We start from the raw sequence: 14,200 nt of genomic DNA, 5'->3' as shown, positions 1-14,200 counted from the left end.
GTCTCTACAAGAGTTTAAAAAATTAGCTGGGCGTGGTGGCACACACCTGTTATCCCAGCTCCTCAGGAGGCTGAGGCAGGAGGATCACTTGAGCCCAGGAGGTCGAGGCTGCTGTGAGCTATGATTGCACCACTACACTCCAGCCTGGGTGACAGAGCCAGAGGTGTCTCTCAATGTATCAATAAGAACATCCTCCTTCCCTTAGGGAAGCAGAGTCCCCTCATGTAGCTTCTCTGCACGCGGCCTGGGGAGCCTCCCTCAGGTCACAGGCTGGAAGCTCCAGAATGGATGTGCCCAGGGGTGTTTCCTTTGCTTTTTTATATCAGTCCCTGGGGAGGCTTTTCCTCATCGGTAGCTGGGGAGGGGTCAGGACCACTGGGGCTGTGAGATCGTGTCTCCCAAGCTGGCCTCCTTCCTAGGGCACTGGGGACCCCCTTTCATGCTGCACCTGCGGCCACGGCCGCGCCTCGTCGCTCTGAAGCCAGGCAGTACGCACGTCCTTTGTCCACACTGGCCACTTGCTGTCCCAAGTGCCCTCCTCGTACTTTTCTACCTACCTCCCTGGTCTTGCTCGTCTGTCTTTTTGGGCTCCCTTCACCCCCTTTTCTGGCAAAATCCACCTGTTGAAGTTGTGTGACGAGCACTGCCTGCTCTCATGCCCCACTGCCCTTCACTGGGCTTAGCTGTCCCCAGCAGACCGTCCTCCCCGGGAGGTGGCCGCAGCAGTGGGCTGAAGAACACACACTCTGGAGACAGAGTCGGGTGTGAATTCCAGTCTCACCAGTAACATGCTGTGTGACGCTGGGAAGGTCGTGCGTCCACTTTGTGCCTCTCCTGTAAAGTGGGGTAACAGTACCCACCTTGTAGGACTGCTATGAAGGTGAACCGACACCAAACCTGTGCAGTGCTCAGAACTGAAGCTGGCAGGTGGTCCACATGTCACTAGCTTTTATTATTTGTAGCCTGGAGTCTAGAACACAGAGAAGTACAAATTCTGAACGGAGTGCTACGGTGGCCCTTTGTGAATGCAGAGTGCTTGGATCTTCAGAGGAAGAGGCCTGTATGGACAAGTACAATTGAAGGATGTGAATATTTAACTGATTCAGGAAAAATTCAAACACAAGAATAAGGAGAATGGACTTACAAACCCCATGCACCCAGTTCCCCAGCTTCATAATTACCGACCTCTGGCTCATCTTTTTGTCTCCACATCCTGCTCCTCACCCCTGCTCCTCCCCGACAGACCCGCTGGATTATTTTTAAGCAAATCACAGATGTGAAGAAAGCAATTTATGCTCTGTAGTCTTAAAGAAAATTTTAAAAAGGAAAAAGATCATCCTACGGCACCTTCATTATGACCTAGACTGGGGACAGGGATGAAGGAGGCGCTCTTTCAGAGGGGAAGGAGAGGCTGGGAGGTCAAGGGGCAGCCCAGTGCTGCAGTCTGCGAGTCTGGGCCCTTTCCAGGATGCCTGGGAAGGCTCACAGACCTCACACCAGCTTCCCCCGAGCCCCAGACCCTATTTATTTTTTTTGAGACAGGGTTTCTCTCTGCACCTCTAGGCTGGAGTGCAGTGGTGTGATCACTGCAGTTCACTGCAGCCTCAATCTCCCAGGCTCAAGTCATCCTCTTGCCTCCAGAGCAGCTGGGACTATAGGCATATGCCACCATGCCCTACTAAATTTTTAATTTTTTGTAACGAGAGAGGTCTCACTGTTTTCCAGGCTGGTCTCGAACTCCTCGCCTCAAATGATCTTCCCACCTTGGCATCCCAAAGTGTTGGGATTAAAGGTTTCAGCCATAGCACCCAGTCCCTAACTAGTTCCTAATCATTTTTGAGCCAGCCTGAGATATTCTACCTCAAAAATAAAGTACTAGTGATCTTCTCTCAATTCTGAAAAAAAAAAATTAGTGGATGGAATTCTTAAAGTTTTCACATATTTTCCTTAAATCTATGGTCTGTGTCCACTTGCCTGCAACTGGGTGCTGGTAGAAAGCAGTGTGAATAAATAGTAAAAAAGATGAATGGGAAACCTTGGAAACAGCTGACCAGTGTAATCTGACAGCTTTCTGTGGACACATCTGCTTGTGGTTGTGATTTTATATTGTGCAGAATAATACATGCACTGCTAGTAAAATTGTTCCTGCTTCATATGATGAAAGTACAAGCAACCTCAGCCCTGCGGCCGGCCGTGTCCACAGCGCCCTGTCTCCCGGGCACGCCTCCCCTGGCAGAGCTTCCCAACAGCTGCTCTGGCTGCAGAGAGCAAGGCCAGGGTGGGACCTGGGCACTGGGAGGGCTGACCAGGAAGAACGAGTTTGGACTCTCTTGCTAAAATTCCCAAGCACCAACACCCAGTGTGTGACAGAATTTACACGGCGGAGGGAAGGAATGCAGCAAGCTGGCTTGATTCCTTTCTCGGGTAGACACAGAAGTGTGGCTAAGCAGAAAAGTAATTCTCATAAAAGAAATCCCCCAGAATAATTTCTTATTGAGCATAAGGCCCAAGACAAATCCCAAAGCTGGAAATGACAGCCGCGACCAAGCACAGGGTTTCTCGGCTCCTTTTACTCTTGGCACGCACACTTTCTGTTGACCCAGCCTGCATGCCCCAGAGTCAGTGCATCAGAACATGCCCTGCTGAAGCTTGAGTCCCAGTCCTGGGCAAAGCCCTCCCTTGATGGCCGGCCTTTACGGCTCTTCTACCTTGGCACAAGAGCAACACCATCCCTCAGCGCTGGGCACCTACTCTAAGCTCTGGAACAGTGAGATGTGACATGGATAACCTGGCCCGGGGCTGAGGGTATAAGAAGGAAAAAGGGAACCAGGAATTGACTTTAAAAGCTGCAAACCCGCAGATCAGGCGGGAAGGGAAAGGAAGCTCACTCCTCTGAGGTCACAGCAGGCTGGGGGATGTGGCACCACGCCCGTCAGGGCTGTGTGGTAACTCCCACACCCACCGTAAATCCTGGGACCCCTGGCCCTCGGGCTGCCTGCCATTGGAGTTGGCCTCTTGGGCACTGCAGACCTTGTCCATCTTTTCCAGCATTTGGGGACACATCTTGCCTGGACGATCAGCTGAGTGAGACTCAAAGACGGACACAGCACAGTTTTTAAATAACTTTATAATTTCCTGGTGGATTTAGTTTGTGAATAAAAAAGAAAAAATGAACAAAGTGTTTACAATAATTATCAAGGCAAAGTCGAATATAACACAATTTCTTTGTAATGTCATTATCCTGTCAGTAACACAACTCCAGCAGGAACACACATGTACAGTTGAAGGCAGCGGGTGCATTTGCATCACAGACACCACCATGGAGGCTGCTACTGTTACCAAAAGGAACTCAAGCTACAAGGGGGCAGGTGCTCCTCAGCTCCTCCATTAAAGTGCAACACTTCTCTTCTGATGCATAAGGGAGCAAGTCACAGACCCCACTGGACATCCTGCAGTGCCCGGCAGGTGCCCGGGCTAGTCCTGCGATGGGCCAGCAGGCCAGAGTGGGTGGTGATGCCCTCAGGACGTGTAGCTGCAGTAGATGGATGCAATACTGGCGTGGTGTGGAATGAGGGGCTGGACCCAGGCCTGCTTTGGCCGGGGTGGGTTCTCTGCCTTCAGTAGGGTTCACTTCCTTCTTGACAGTGCCTTCTCTGGGGTCAAGAGAGAGCCTGGGCCTAGGAGATCTGGGGTCTAAAAAAGCTCCAAGGGAAAGAATTGAGGGCCCGAAGCCAGAAGGAACTGACATGGAGGACAGTCTGTTCCACCCGGATTGCAGGCTCCAGGCTGGCCAGTGCTCACCCGTGCTGGGTGGCCAGTGGATGAGATAGCACCAAGTGGGCAGGAGAGGTCCTGTGGCCTGCCGGGCAGGGGCTTCGGGGTCAAGCCCAGGTTACCATGCAGTATTAGGCACACTGAGCTAGGACCCACGTGGGGTGAGGGTGGTTATGTTACGGGGTCACAAACTGTGAAACCTCTACCCAGAGGTCCTGAGCATGTATCGGAAAATCCTGGCACAACCGTGAGGCTCTGAGCCCCAGATTCTCGTTCCTTTTGCTCGGCAGGTGTCTCTTGCCCAGGCAGGCACTATGGTAAGTGTGCTCCATGCTTCCTAAGCTGCCAGCCCGGGGCCACTTATGCCAGCCTGGGAGGAGGAGGGGAGTGTGGCTGCCCCATAGTTTGAATTCCTTTATTAACAAGATATTGGTTTGCATTTTTAAAACACAGCTCTTTAATTTTTCATTTCTACAACTACGTTTTAATCTTTTAATAATCTCAACAACAGACACAATGTAACTGCCCCAATTCTCTGAATCACACAGACAATATCGACAAGCAGAGAAAGAAGAGAGGAGGTGGGATGGGACAAAAACCCGCTCCCCCAAATCAATCCCTAAAACCACTTCTCCCCCAAGAGTCAGGAGAAGTACCTACAACAGGGTCACAGCACTTGCCAAACACATTGGAAAAAATCAGGAGACAGGTGGTTACAGTTTTGACACTAAAAAGTCTGGAGACAGTTTTTGCTTAACAAGAGTAGGTAAAGACAGCCATTTTGTTCAGAAGCATTTCCCTGTAAGGTATGTCTTTTCTTGCCTAATTCTTCCCTAATTTGCATGGGGGAAACTCCAGATCCTCTTTAAGACATTCCTTTGAGTGGTTCACGTCCCCTCCTGAGCAGCCCAGGGCTGGCAGTGATGGACGGGAGGCCTCGCTCTGCGGAGGGCGCCTGCTGCATTGCAGACTCTTCTCATCCTTCCTCCTCAGTTCCGAACCCAGGCAGGTGAAGAGGCCAGGAGTAGATGTTAAATTACTGGTATTTGCTGACACGGGGTCCGCTGGGCTTGAGAAATGCCATGTGGTGTCACACTCCACGCAGCGAGGTCTTCTTTGCTTGGCTCTTTCCTCAAAGACTCTGAGGGTAGCCACCCGGCCTGCACTCAAGTAACATGGTCAACAGGAGGGTGGGGTGGTTCTGGGAGGAACAGGACTCTGGCAGCAAATCCAAATGCCAGTGGATGGGCAGCTCAGAAACATTTATATTTTGGGGTGACACATGATGTTCCTCTCACAACCCTGACCCTCAGTAGGGGAGGGATTCGTTCAGCAGGCGGCCAAGACCGTGTCTGTGATGACTTTGCCTTCCTCTTCTCTCACTCTGGGGGTGGGTGAGCCCGCAAGTTCCTCACGGAAAACCAGACTTCAAGGGACAGAAATCGAGGGGCAAGTCACAATGCCCCTCTCGACACTGAAGGCGGCCTTGGGTCCTGTCTGCTTTACAAGTTATTTCTAAAACCCAAGTGTGAGGAAGTCTGAGAGCCACAGGTAGACCTTTAGATTGTAAAGTGCAAGGACAAAGGTTAAAAGGTTAGAGCTGAGATGAATTTGGTGATTCCCATCCATATATATACATATATTTTAAACGGAGTCTCTGTCACCCAGGCTGGAGTGCAGTGACACGATCTCGGCTCACCGCAGCCTCTGCCTCCCAGGCTCAAGCGATTCTCCTGCCTCCCGAGTAGCTGGGATTACAGGCGTATGCCACCACGCCTGGCTAATTTTGTATTTTTAGTAGAGTCAGGGTTTTTGCCATCTTGGCCAGGCTGATCTCGAACTCCTGATCTCAGATGATCCGCCTGCCTCAGCCTCCCAAAGTGCTGGGATTACAGGCGTGAGCCACCGTTGCCAGCCCCATCCATATTTCTCAAACATGTTAAAGCCCGTTCAAAATTTTTCCATTTCAAATGGTATCAAAGTCCTTGCAAATCTCAACTGAGATACCTCATCAATGATTCAATGAGTACCGGGGGTTAGAGGTATATGAAAAGATGAGAAGCTCACACTGTACTTCAGTTACAAAACCCCGTTGGGATCACACCCACTCTTCTTTTTGCCCTCTTTATGGTGATATTGATTTGGGGTGCAGATCTTTAGGTGCTAAAGGGCAACTAGACTTGCCGATGGAGGGGTGTGGGGAAAATTAAGGGCAACCTGCATTAAGTTTTCAAGGCTGTATAACTTCAGTGGCAGTTGTATGACCATATGAAACCATGACTACTAGGAGAGAGGCATGGAATGACAAGTCCTAGTGTGATGGGAGTGAGACATTTGGTTAAGTGTTGGTTCAATGATCTAGACTCAATGAGATACTCTGAATGCTACAAACTGCATCCACTCTGCCCTACAGCACAAAGGCAGTCAGTCCATGTTTATTACTGAACTCTTAGCCAGTCTCCACATCATTTGAGATGCCAGACCAGTGCCCAAGAAGGGCCAAGAAGATTCCTTGCTGTTCATAGAGACCAGACAGATGATATCTGTCCCAGAAATTTTTCTTCTCAGAAGCACTCACAGAGGGCTTCCTTCCGTCAGTTTTTCTGGAGGGAAAGTGGTGGAGAATGTTGAGATGAAGAGAGTCACACACCCAGTGGCTGAGAGTGGCAGGTGCTGCACCTGGTGAGAAAGGCCACGTGGGTGGGATCTGGGGCACCTGCTTGGAGAGAGCAGCTGGCCAGCGCCAGACCACTTGTTTAGGCACGGCCTCGCCTGCTTTCTTGGTTTCACTGTGGCCCTGCAAAGGCTGTTATCATACCCCAGTTCTTTACATTATGGTGGATAAAGTGAGATTCTAATACTCATGCCTTTCAGTACTGGGAGCTTTCTACATGGTTTATGGGCACTGCAATGAACAGAATTGAGGTAACTGACCACAAATGACCACCACTTACTATCTAACCCCTGCACCCCTCTCTGGCCAGCCTGGCTATCAGGAAGCATCTCAGTAAGAGGTTTATGAGCAGAGTCCATTTAACCTTCGATAAGAAACGCTCCACAGTTTCCTCTCACAGGGAGAGGGATTGTTTTACAGCAGGGAGTAGGGGCAGCTGGAGATCTGACCATGTAAGTTAATGGGACAGTCAAGGGCTGGCGGTGGGAAGTTCCTGGACTGATGGGGCTGTGCTGACTCTACAGACTTTCAATTCTCTGAGTAAGTGGGGAAGGAGAGGAGAAAATGCAAAACAAAAACACTGAGTCCAGCAACTCTTATCAGGAGATGTGAGTGTCTGCTGGGTTCTGGTGGCAAAGGTGGTCAAAGAACTAGATTTGGGTTAAGTGGTTTACTTCTTCACGCCTAATTATTTACGACTGCTGTTGTCTATGCTATGTCCTTAACAATGCCAATACTTTCATTGATCTGCAGTCTTGGGGTCAGCTTTCTGATTTGCAACATGAAGCTGGCTGAATTCCACGAGGTACATGTGGATGTCAGGAAATGGCCACCCACAAGTAGATACTCAGAGCCCCTCTAAGGGCAACAATAAACAGCAAAAATCCAGAATCATCAAATGGAATCTTATAGGCAAGTGGGTGACTGAGCCTCCCCAAACTCATGAATTCCATTAGGGAACTTTTCTAGAAAACACACCTTTTCTTAAGATCGGGGAGGGGAAGGACATGCTATTTACTGCTTCGACTCCAGCAGGTATGTCTCACAGAATCCACTACACCTCTCCCTCACTGAGAAGTGGCCTTTTCAAGGATGGATAACTTGCACACAGTAGGCATTTCATAAATATTCTCTGAATGAAATAATCGAGGAAGGAATGTGTGTAGGACGAAAAACCTTCATTTATGCCAGAAGAAGTTTCCAGGCAATGCACGAGGCTGAGGTTCTGAGAAGACAAGTCAAGGGCAAAGCTAGCAGGGTGAGTGAGGGATCACTGGGCTGCAGGCGCTCGGGACACAGGTGCTGGCAAGGCAGGCAGCCTCTTGGAGGTGTTCAGGGGAAACCAGCCCAAGAGGTACAGGCATCTGCTACTGGGGCAAAGCTGCAGGCGGGGACAACAGGGTCTCATACGTCAACTTTGTGTTCTCTTTTTAATTTTTTGTAGAGACAGGGTCGCGCTATGTTGCTGGCTGGTGCTCTTTCAACCTCATATGTTCTTCAATTAGAGATATTTGATCTAACACCTCAGCATGATAAGGTCAACAGTCTCAAACAGGAGAGACTGGTGGAGAACACCTCACATCATCTTCTTGTTAACTGGCTGAGGAACAGAGTGAGGAAGGCTGGGACAGACAGGCAGGGCTGGGTGAAGACTCAGACCTTGGGGGACGAGTGCTCCCAAGCCATCGTGAGGCCTGCTCACAGCTCCCCGGTACAAAGCATCTCATGTGGAAAGTAAGCAGAAGAGACAGTAAAAAGAAGAGTCGATTTTCTCTTCCCTTCCCCCCTTCTCTTTTTCTAATCTTTTTGAGATTGTTTTTTACCCTTTTAGGAGAAAGCACCTATTGCGATATTAGAACACTCAGCTCTCTGGTCCATTGGAGGCATCCTCTCAGCCTGCTGAACTCCAAGTCCATTCCTGGTTTCATTCTCATGTCGGAGGACAGGAGGTGAGAGGTTCCTCTGCTCCATGGCTCTCTGTCAGGGCAGAGCCACCAGCTCCCACAGTTCTCCACTGCTGATGACCAGGTGGCAGTTCTTCAGAGAGAATCGACCTTTTATCTACCCTGGACATCAAGAAGGTTAGTGTAGAGCCCACATTCAAAGCAGAAAGGCAGAGTAAGATGGCAGATGTAGAAATGGTGCTGGAATCACACTTCTTCAAGTGAGCAAGTTGGGATGAAGTTTGTAGTGTTTGGTGCCAAGAAGGTTCTGGGCGCCTGTTCCTCGTAGTTCTCCTTTCTTAGCTCCTGGGGTGACTACCTCAGGCTTCCCCACAAAGCAGGGTCAAGAGGACTCTTCCAGGGCGTTGACCACTTGCTCTAGGATGTCGGGACAATGGTCTGCTATCTGCTGAAGAATGGCGTTGGCAAACTCCTGCAGTTCTGCATTGTCCCGTTCGCCTTTCTCTAACTCATCCTGAAGCTGAAAGGGAAAGGAGAGATGGATTTCAGATACAACAATCCCATCTGCACTGAGCTAAGAATTATTTTTCATCGATAAATGACAAAGGCACTTTCTATGTGAAGTCTCTCTGCATCAACCATAAGAAAAGTGTAAAAGCAAATATCAAATGTGTCTTCATGAAAGGGAGGCCCAAAAACTTAGTCACTGGCTCTAGGCCCAAAGCTGATCATTTTTGCAGAGCTGTGACTTCAGCCCTGGCCTCTCACTCTAAACAGAATGTTCTCTCCGCCAAGTCACAGGCTCACACGTGCATGAGAGCAGGAGAGATGGGCATGGTGATCTCAGATAGGATCTTAACCTTGTGGAGTGACCCTCGCCCTAAGGGAACTTATAATTTAAAGGACTTCTCCATTTGCCGTGTATCGCTTTCATTCAGTACATTAGCCTACCCACCTAAGGCCTGCTAATTTAGCTGAAGAGATTACTTTGAGAAACACAAGATAATCCCTTTGCTTAGAAGTAAGTATATTTTTAACTTCCTGTTGTTTTTAACAACCTCTTTCACATTCCTTCAAGCATTTTAACCAACATTTATTGAGGGCTACTCTGTGCTGGGTGCTGAAAGCTGAAGGGATTTGGTCCTTGTCCTGAAGACCCATTTAGGTTAATGGAGACAAGCACGTAAACAGATAAATGACCACCCAGCAGAGTGAGGCCGCAGCTGAGGCTTGAGCATGTGCTGTGGCAGCCCTAAGAGTGTCTGCCTCACCCTGGAGGAATCTGAGGAAATGCTACTAAAGAGGCATGGGGTCTGGATCTTGGGAGCTGACTAGAACCTGTCTGGGAGATCAAAGACAAAGGAGGCTTAGCGCAGAAGAACAAAGGCTGATGCGTGGAGCTAGGACAGGCCTGGCCCAGATCTTGAGAAAAGGGAAGCCTCAGGATGGCAGGAATGTAAGGCACAGGGAGTGGGTGGAGAATGACAGGAAATGGAGCTGAAAACACACGCGAGGGCCAGACTGAGCATGTGAAGTGAGGGCGTTCCAGTGTGATCTGCGTAAAAACCAAAACCAAAACCACAAGAAAGTAAATCCACGCATTTTTAAATGGTACAGTGACATGAGCATCGTCACTTTCTCAGACTGAGCAGAAGGAAGAGTCCACCAAGGGCAGCTCCTGCTCCCAGCCCAGGTGGGGGTTAGGCGGGGCTGACGCAAGGGAGGGTCAGGGACGTGGAAAGGAACACACAGGTCTGAGCCTCTTCAAAAGGCAGGACTAAAAGGAGCAGGCGTTAAGTGAGGGAGAACTGGAGAATCATTTCTGACAATTCTAGCTGGGGATATTGGACAAATAAGACCAAAAATGAAGGAGACAGAGCAGGTTTTAGGAAAGAAAGGAGGAAAATTAAAAATGGAATATAAAGTACAGTTAAGAACATAGGCTCCGGAGTTAGGCTGCCTGGGTTTCAAGGTCAGTTCTGCCAATTAGTTCATCTGACCTTGACTTGTCTGAGTCTCAGTTTTGTCATCTGTAAAATGAGGCAATAATAACCATGTCAGGCCAATGTTTTAAATTTTAATTTTTTTGGAGAGATGGGAGTCTATGTTGCCTACACTTGTCTTGAACACCGGGGCTCAAGTAATCCTCCTGCCTCGGCCTCGGCCTCCCACAGTGCTTACAGTTGTGAGCTCCTGTGCCCTACCTTACAGGGCTGTTTTCAGGATTTAATGAGATAGTCACATAAAGTGCAGTGCAATGCCTAATAGAAAATGCTTGACAAATATTAGGTGTTCTAACTGTTACTAAATGGGTAAGATCACCCAGCAAGAGCATATAGATTAAAAAGCAAAAAGGGAGCTGCGTACAGTGGTGCATGCCTGTAATCCCAGCTACTTGGGAGGCTGAGGGTGGGGGGATCTCTTGAGCCCAGGAATTTGAGTCCAGCCTGGGCAAGATAGTGAGATCCCATCTATCTTTCTTTTCTCTTTTTTTTTTTTTTTTTTTTTGAGACATGAACCTCGCTCTGTCGCCCAGGCTGGAGTGCAGTGGCGCGATCTCAGCTCACTGCAACGTCCGCCTCCCAGGTTCATGCCATTCTCCTGCCTCAGTCTCCCGAGTACCTGGGACTACAGGCGCCTGCTACCACGCCCAGCTAATTTTTTATATTTTTAGTAGAGACGGGGCTTCACCGTGTTAGCCAGGATGGTCTCGATCTCCTGACCTTGTGATCCACCCGCCTCGGCCTCCCAAAGTGTTGGGATTACAGGCGTGAGTCACCGCACCTGGCCTCTTTCTCTCTCTCTCTTTCCTTTCTTTTCTTTCTTTCTCTCTCACTTTCTTGTTTCTTTTCTTTCCTCCCTCCCTCCCTCCCACCCTCCTCCTCTCTCTCTCTATTAATTTGAGACAGGGTCTCCCTCTGTTGTCCGGTGGGGGAGTGCAATGGTTTGATCAGGCTCACTGTGGCCTCGACCTCCTGAGCCCATGTGATCTTCCTGCTGCAGCCTCTTAAGTAGCTGGGATTACAGATGTGTACCACCATGCCTGGCTAATTTTTTTATTTCTCTTTTCTTTTTTTTTAGAGGTGGGGTCTAACTATGTTGCCCAGGCTGGTCTTGAACCCCTGTCCTCAAGTGATCCTCCTGTCTCGGCCTCCTAAAATGTTGAGATTACAGGTGTGAGCCACCACACTCAGCTGAGATTCCATCTTAAAACAAGCAAAAACAAAAAACAAACAAACAAAAAAACTAGATGCTTGGCACCATAAGACAGGGCAAGAAAAAAAAAAGAAAAGAAAAAAAAGAATCTAGATGCTCTGAGTCAAGAATTAGCACAGTGCTTCTTAAATATATCAGAGTTAAGAATAGCCCTAGCAATCTTCTTTCTGCTAAATGGTGACTAAAAGACCAGGACACTGAGGGGCCAGATTTAGACCACACTGCCTTGGTGCATCTCAAACTCTGGCTGTCGCATGAGTAAGAATCTCTTCAACAGGGAAAGCTAGGAGGCTGGGTACCTTGTAAACACAGCTGCAGAGAAAACAACCCAGAAATGCTAAGTGAAAAGGCTACAAACTCTAAAGTCTCAGCAGAACTGACATCAACCAAGCTACAGAAGAGGTTATGGGGTGGTGTTGCTTTAGGAGCTTGATTCCAGCTCGATTCTTCCCAGGAATATTCCAGACAATTCTAGTTTATATTCTGAGCCAGGTAACTCTTCTTCAGTCTCTACAAGTCACTTATTTATTTCCCATGCAATAGTCTTTATTCTAATTGGGCTTCTGTTACGTTAAGTAGATAATCATGAAGTTACCAAAGGATATAACTTAGTTTAAGAACATTTTTTTCAGGAGTTTTCCACAATTTAAAAAGTGCTTCACAGCCGGGCGTGGTTTCACAGCTGGGTGCAGTGGCTCACGCCTGTAAAACCAGCACTTTGGGAGGCCGAGGTGGGCGGATCCCTTGAGGCCAGGAGTTCAAAACCAGCCTGGCCAACACGGCAAAACCCCGTCTCTACTAAAAATACAAAAAATAGCCGGGCGTGCTGGCACGTGCCTGTAGTCCCAGCTACTCGGGAGGCTGAGGCAGGAGAACTGCATGAACCTGGGAGGCGGAGGTTGCAGTGAGCTGAGATTGTGCCACCGTACTCCAGCCTCGGCGACAAAGCAAGACTCTATCTCAAAAATAAAATAAAGTAAAAAGTGCTTCACAAATATTGTAAACACTTTTGAAAATAAAAAAACAAGAAAAAAATCACCTAGAATATTGCCATCATCTAGAGATAACCATGGCTATATATTTCATCATGCATTACTTGAGGCTTTATGTACGTGTGTATTTGTGTGTATAACACATCTCCAAACAAATCCTAAAGGTTCTTTTTGGAATTTGATAATGGATTCCAACATTTATCCTGAAGTATACATATAGAGAAGAGTCAAAAAAATATTTTAAAGAAAGAAGAGTGATGTTAAGACTTGCTTTACCAAACAAAACATGCCACAGAAGTACAATAATTAGAAGAGTGTTGGGTTGATACCATTAAATGACTGGGATTTAGGATATGACCAGGAAGCATATGAAGTCAATGAACTGTACAGGGTCAACTGGGCCCATTTATGGTTGTATTCTTGCTCACACCATCCAGCAACATAAATTCCAAACTGGTTAAAGATGTATATTTAAAACCTATGCTGTGAAAATACTGAAAGTAAATTTAAGAGCATATTTTTTATAATCTTGAGATGGGAGACAGAAAAGTGTTTTTAGCTTTATTTTGGGGAGGAGGGTAAGTGCTTTTAAATTCAGAAATCATAAAGGAATAACAGGGTAAGTTGGACTATTTAGAAATTTAAAATATCTGTATGGAGACAGAAGAGCTATTAATTTAAAGTACAAATGACGGCTTGAAAAACATAATAAACACAAAACAAAAAGACAAAGGATTGACATCAATGTATTATGAAGTGGTACCATAAGCCTAAAAACCTATAACCTAATAGAAAAACAGGCAGAGAATATGAACAAAAAACTCACAGAAGAAATGCAAACGGCTAACAAGCACAAAAATAATATCCAACTTCATTAATAATTAAATATGGCCAGATGCAGTGGCTCACGCCTGTAATCCCAGCACTTTAGGAGGCCAAGGTGGGCAGATCACAAGGTCAGGAGTTCAAGACCAGCCTGGCCAATATGGTGAAACTCTGTCTCTACTAAAAATACAAAAACTAGCCAGGCGTGGTGGCGGGTGCCTATAATCCCAGCTACTTGGGTGGCTGAGGCAGAAGAATTGCTTGAATCCAGGAGGTGGAGGTTGCAGTAGGCCGAGACCACGCCACTGTGTTCCAGCCTGGGTGACAAAGTGAGGCTCTGTCTCACAAAAAAAAAAAAAAAAAAAAAAAAAAAAAAAAAATATATATATATATATAAACTTGACCAGGTGTGGGGACTCACACATGTAATCCCAGCACTTTGGGAGGCTGAGGCAGGCAGATCACTTGAGCCCAGGAGTTCAAGACCACCCTGGGCAACACAGCGAGACCCCATCTCTACAAAAAATTAAAATAAAAAAATTAGTCAGGTGTGGTTGTGCATGCCTGTAGTTCTAGCCACTCTAGAGGCTAAGGTGGGAGGGACTCTTGAGCCCAGGAGGTTGAGGCTGCAATGAGCTATATGAATGTATTGCTGCATTCTAGCCTGGGCAACACAGCGAGACCCTGTCTCAAAAAAAGAAAAACAAGACCCAGTACGGTGGCTCACGCCTGTAATCCCAGCACTTTGGGAGGCTGGGGCGGCGGGTGGATCATGAGGTCAGGAGTTCGAGACCAGCCTGACCAGCATGGTGAAA

At 47.8% G+C, this 14,200-nt stretch overlaps 1 protein-coding gene across 12 annotated transcripts in view; it reads right to left on the bottom strand.

Annotated features, from left to right (window-relative positions):
• Nucleotides 1-3,109: 3,109 nt before the first annotated feature.
• ERC1 (ELKS/RAB6-interacting/CAST family member 1) overlaps nucleotides 3,110-14,200 on the bottom strand; it is a 511,134-nt gene continuing 500,043 nt past the window's right edge. For all 12 annotated transcript variants that reach the window (XM_063672288.1, XM_063672287.1, XM_063672289.1 and 9 more), the window contains one exon: nucleotides 3,110-8,872. In XM_063672288.1, coding sequence (XP_063528358.1) covers nucleotides 8,735-8,872 — 138 coding nt within the window. In that variant the 3' untranslated portion in view covers nucleotides 3,110-8,734. The remainder of the gene's footprint in view (nucleotides 8,873-14,200) is intronic.

The sequence above is a fragment of the Pongo pygmaeus genome, chromosome 10 (genome assembly GCF_028885625.2).
Source record: "Pongo pygmaeus isolate AG05252 chromosome 10, NHGRI_mPonPyg2-v2.0_pri, whole genome shotgun sequence".
NCBI lineage: Eukaryota > Metazoa > Chordata > Mammalia > Primates > Hominidae > Pongo > Pongo pygmaeus.
Note: the sequence above shows the minus strand (reverse complement) of the source record. Positions and strands in the feature narration are given on the sequence as shown.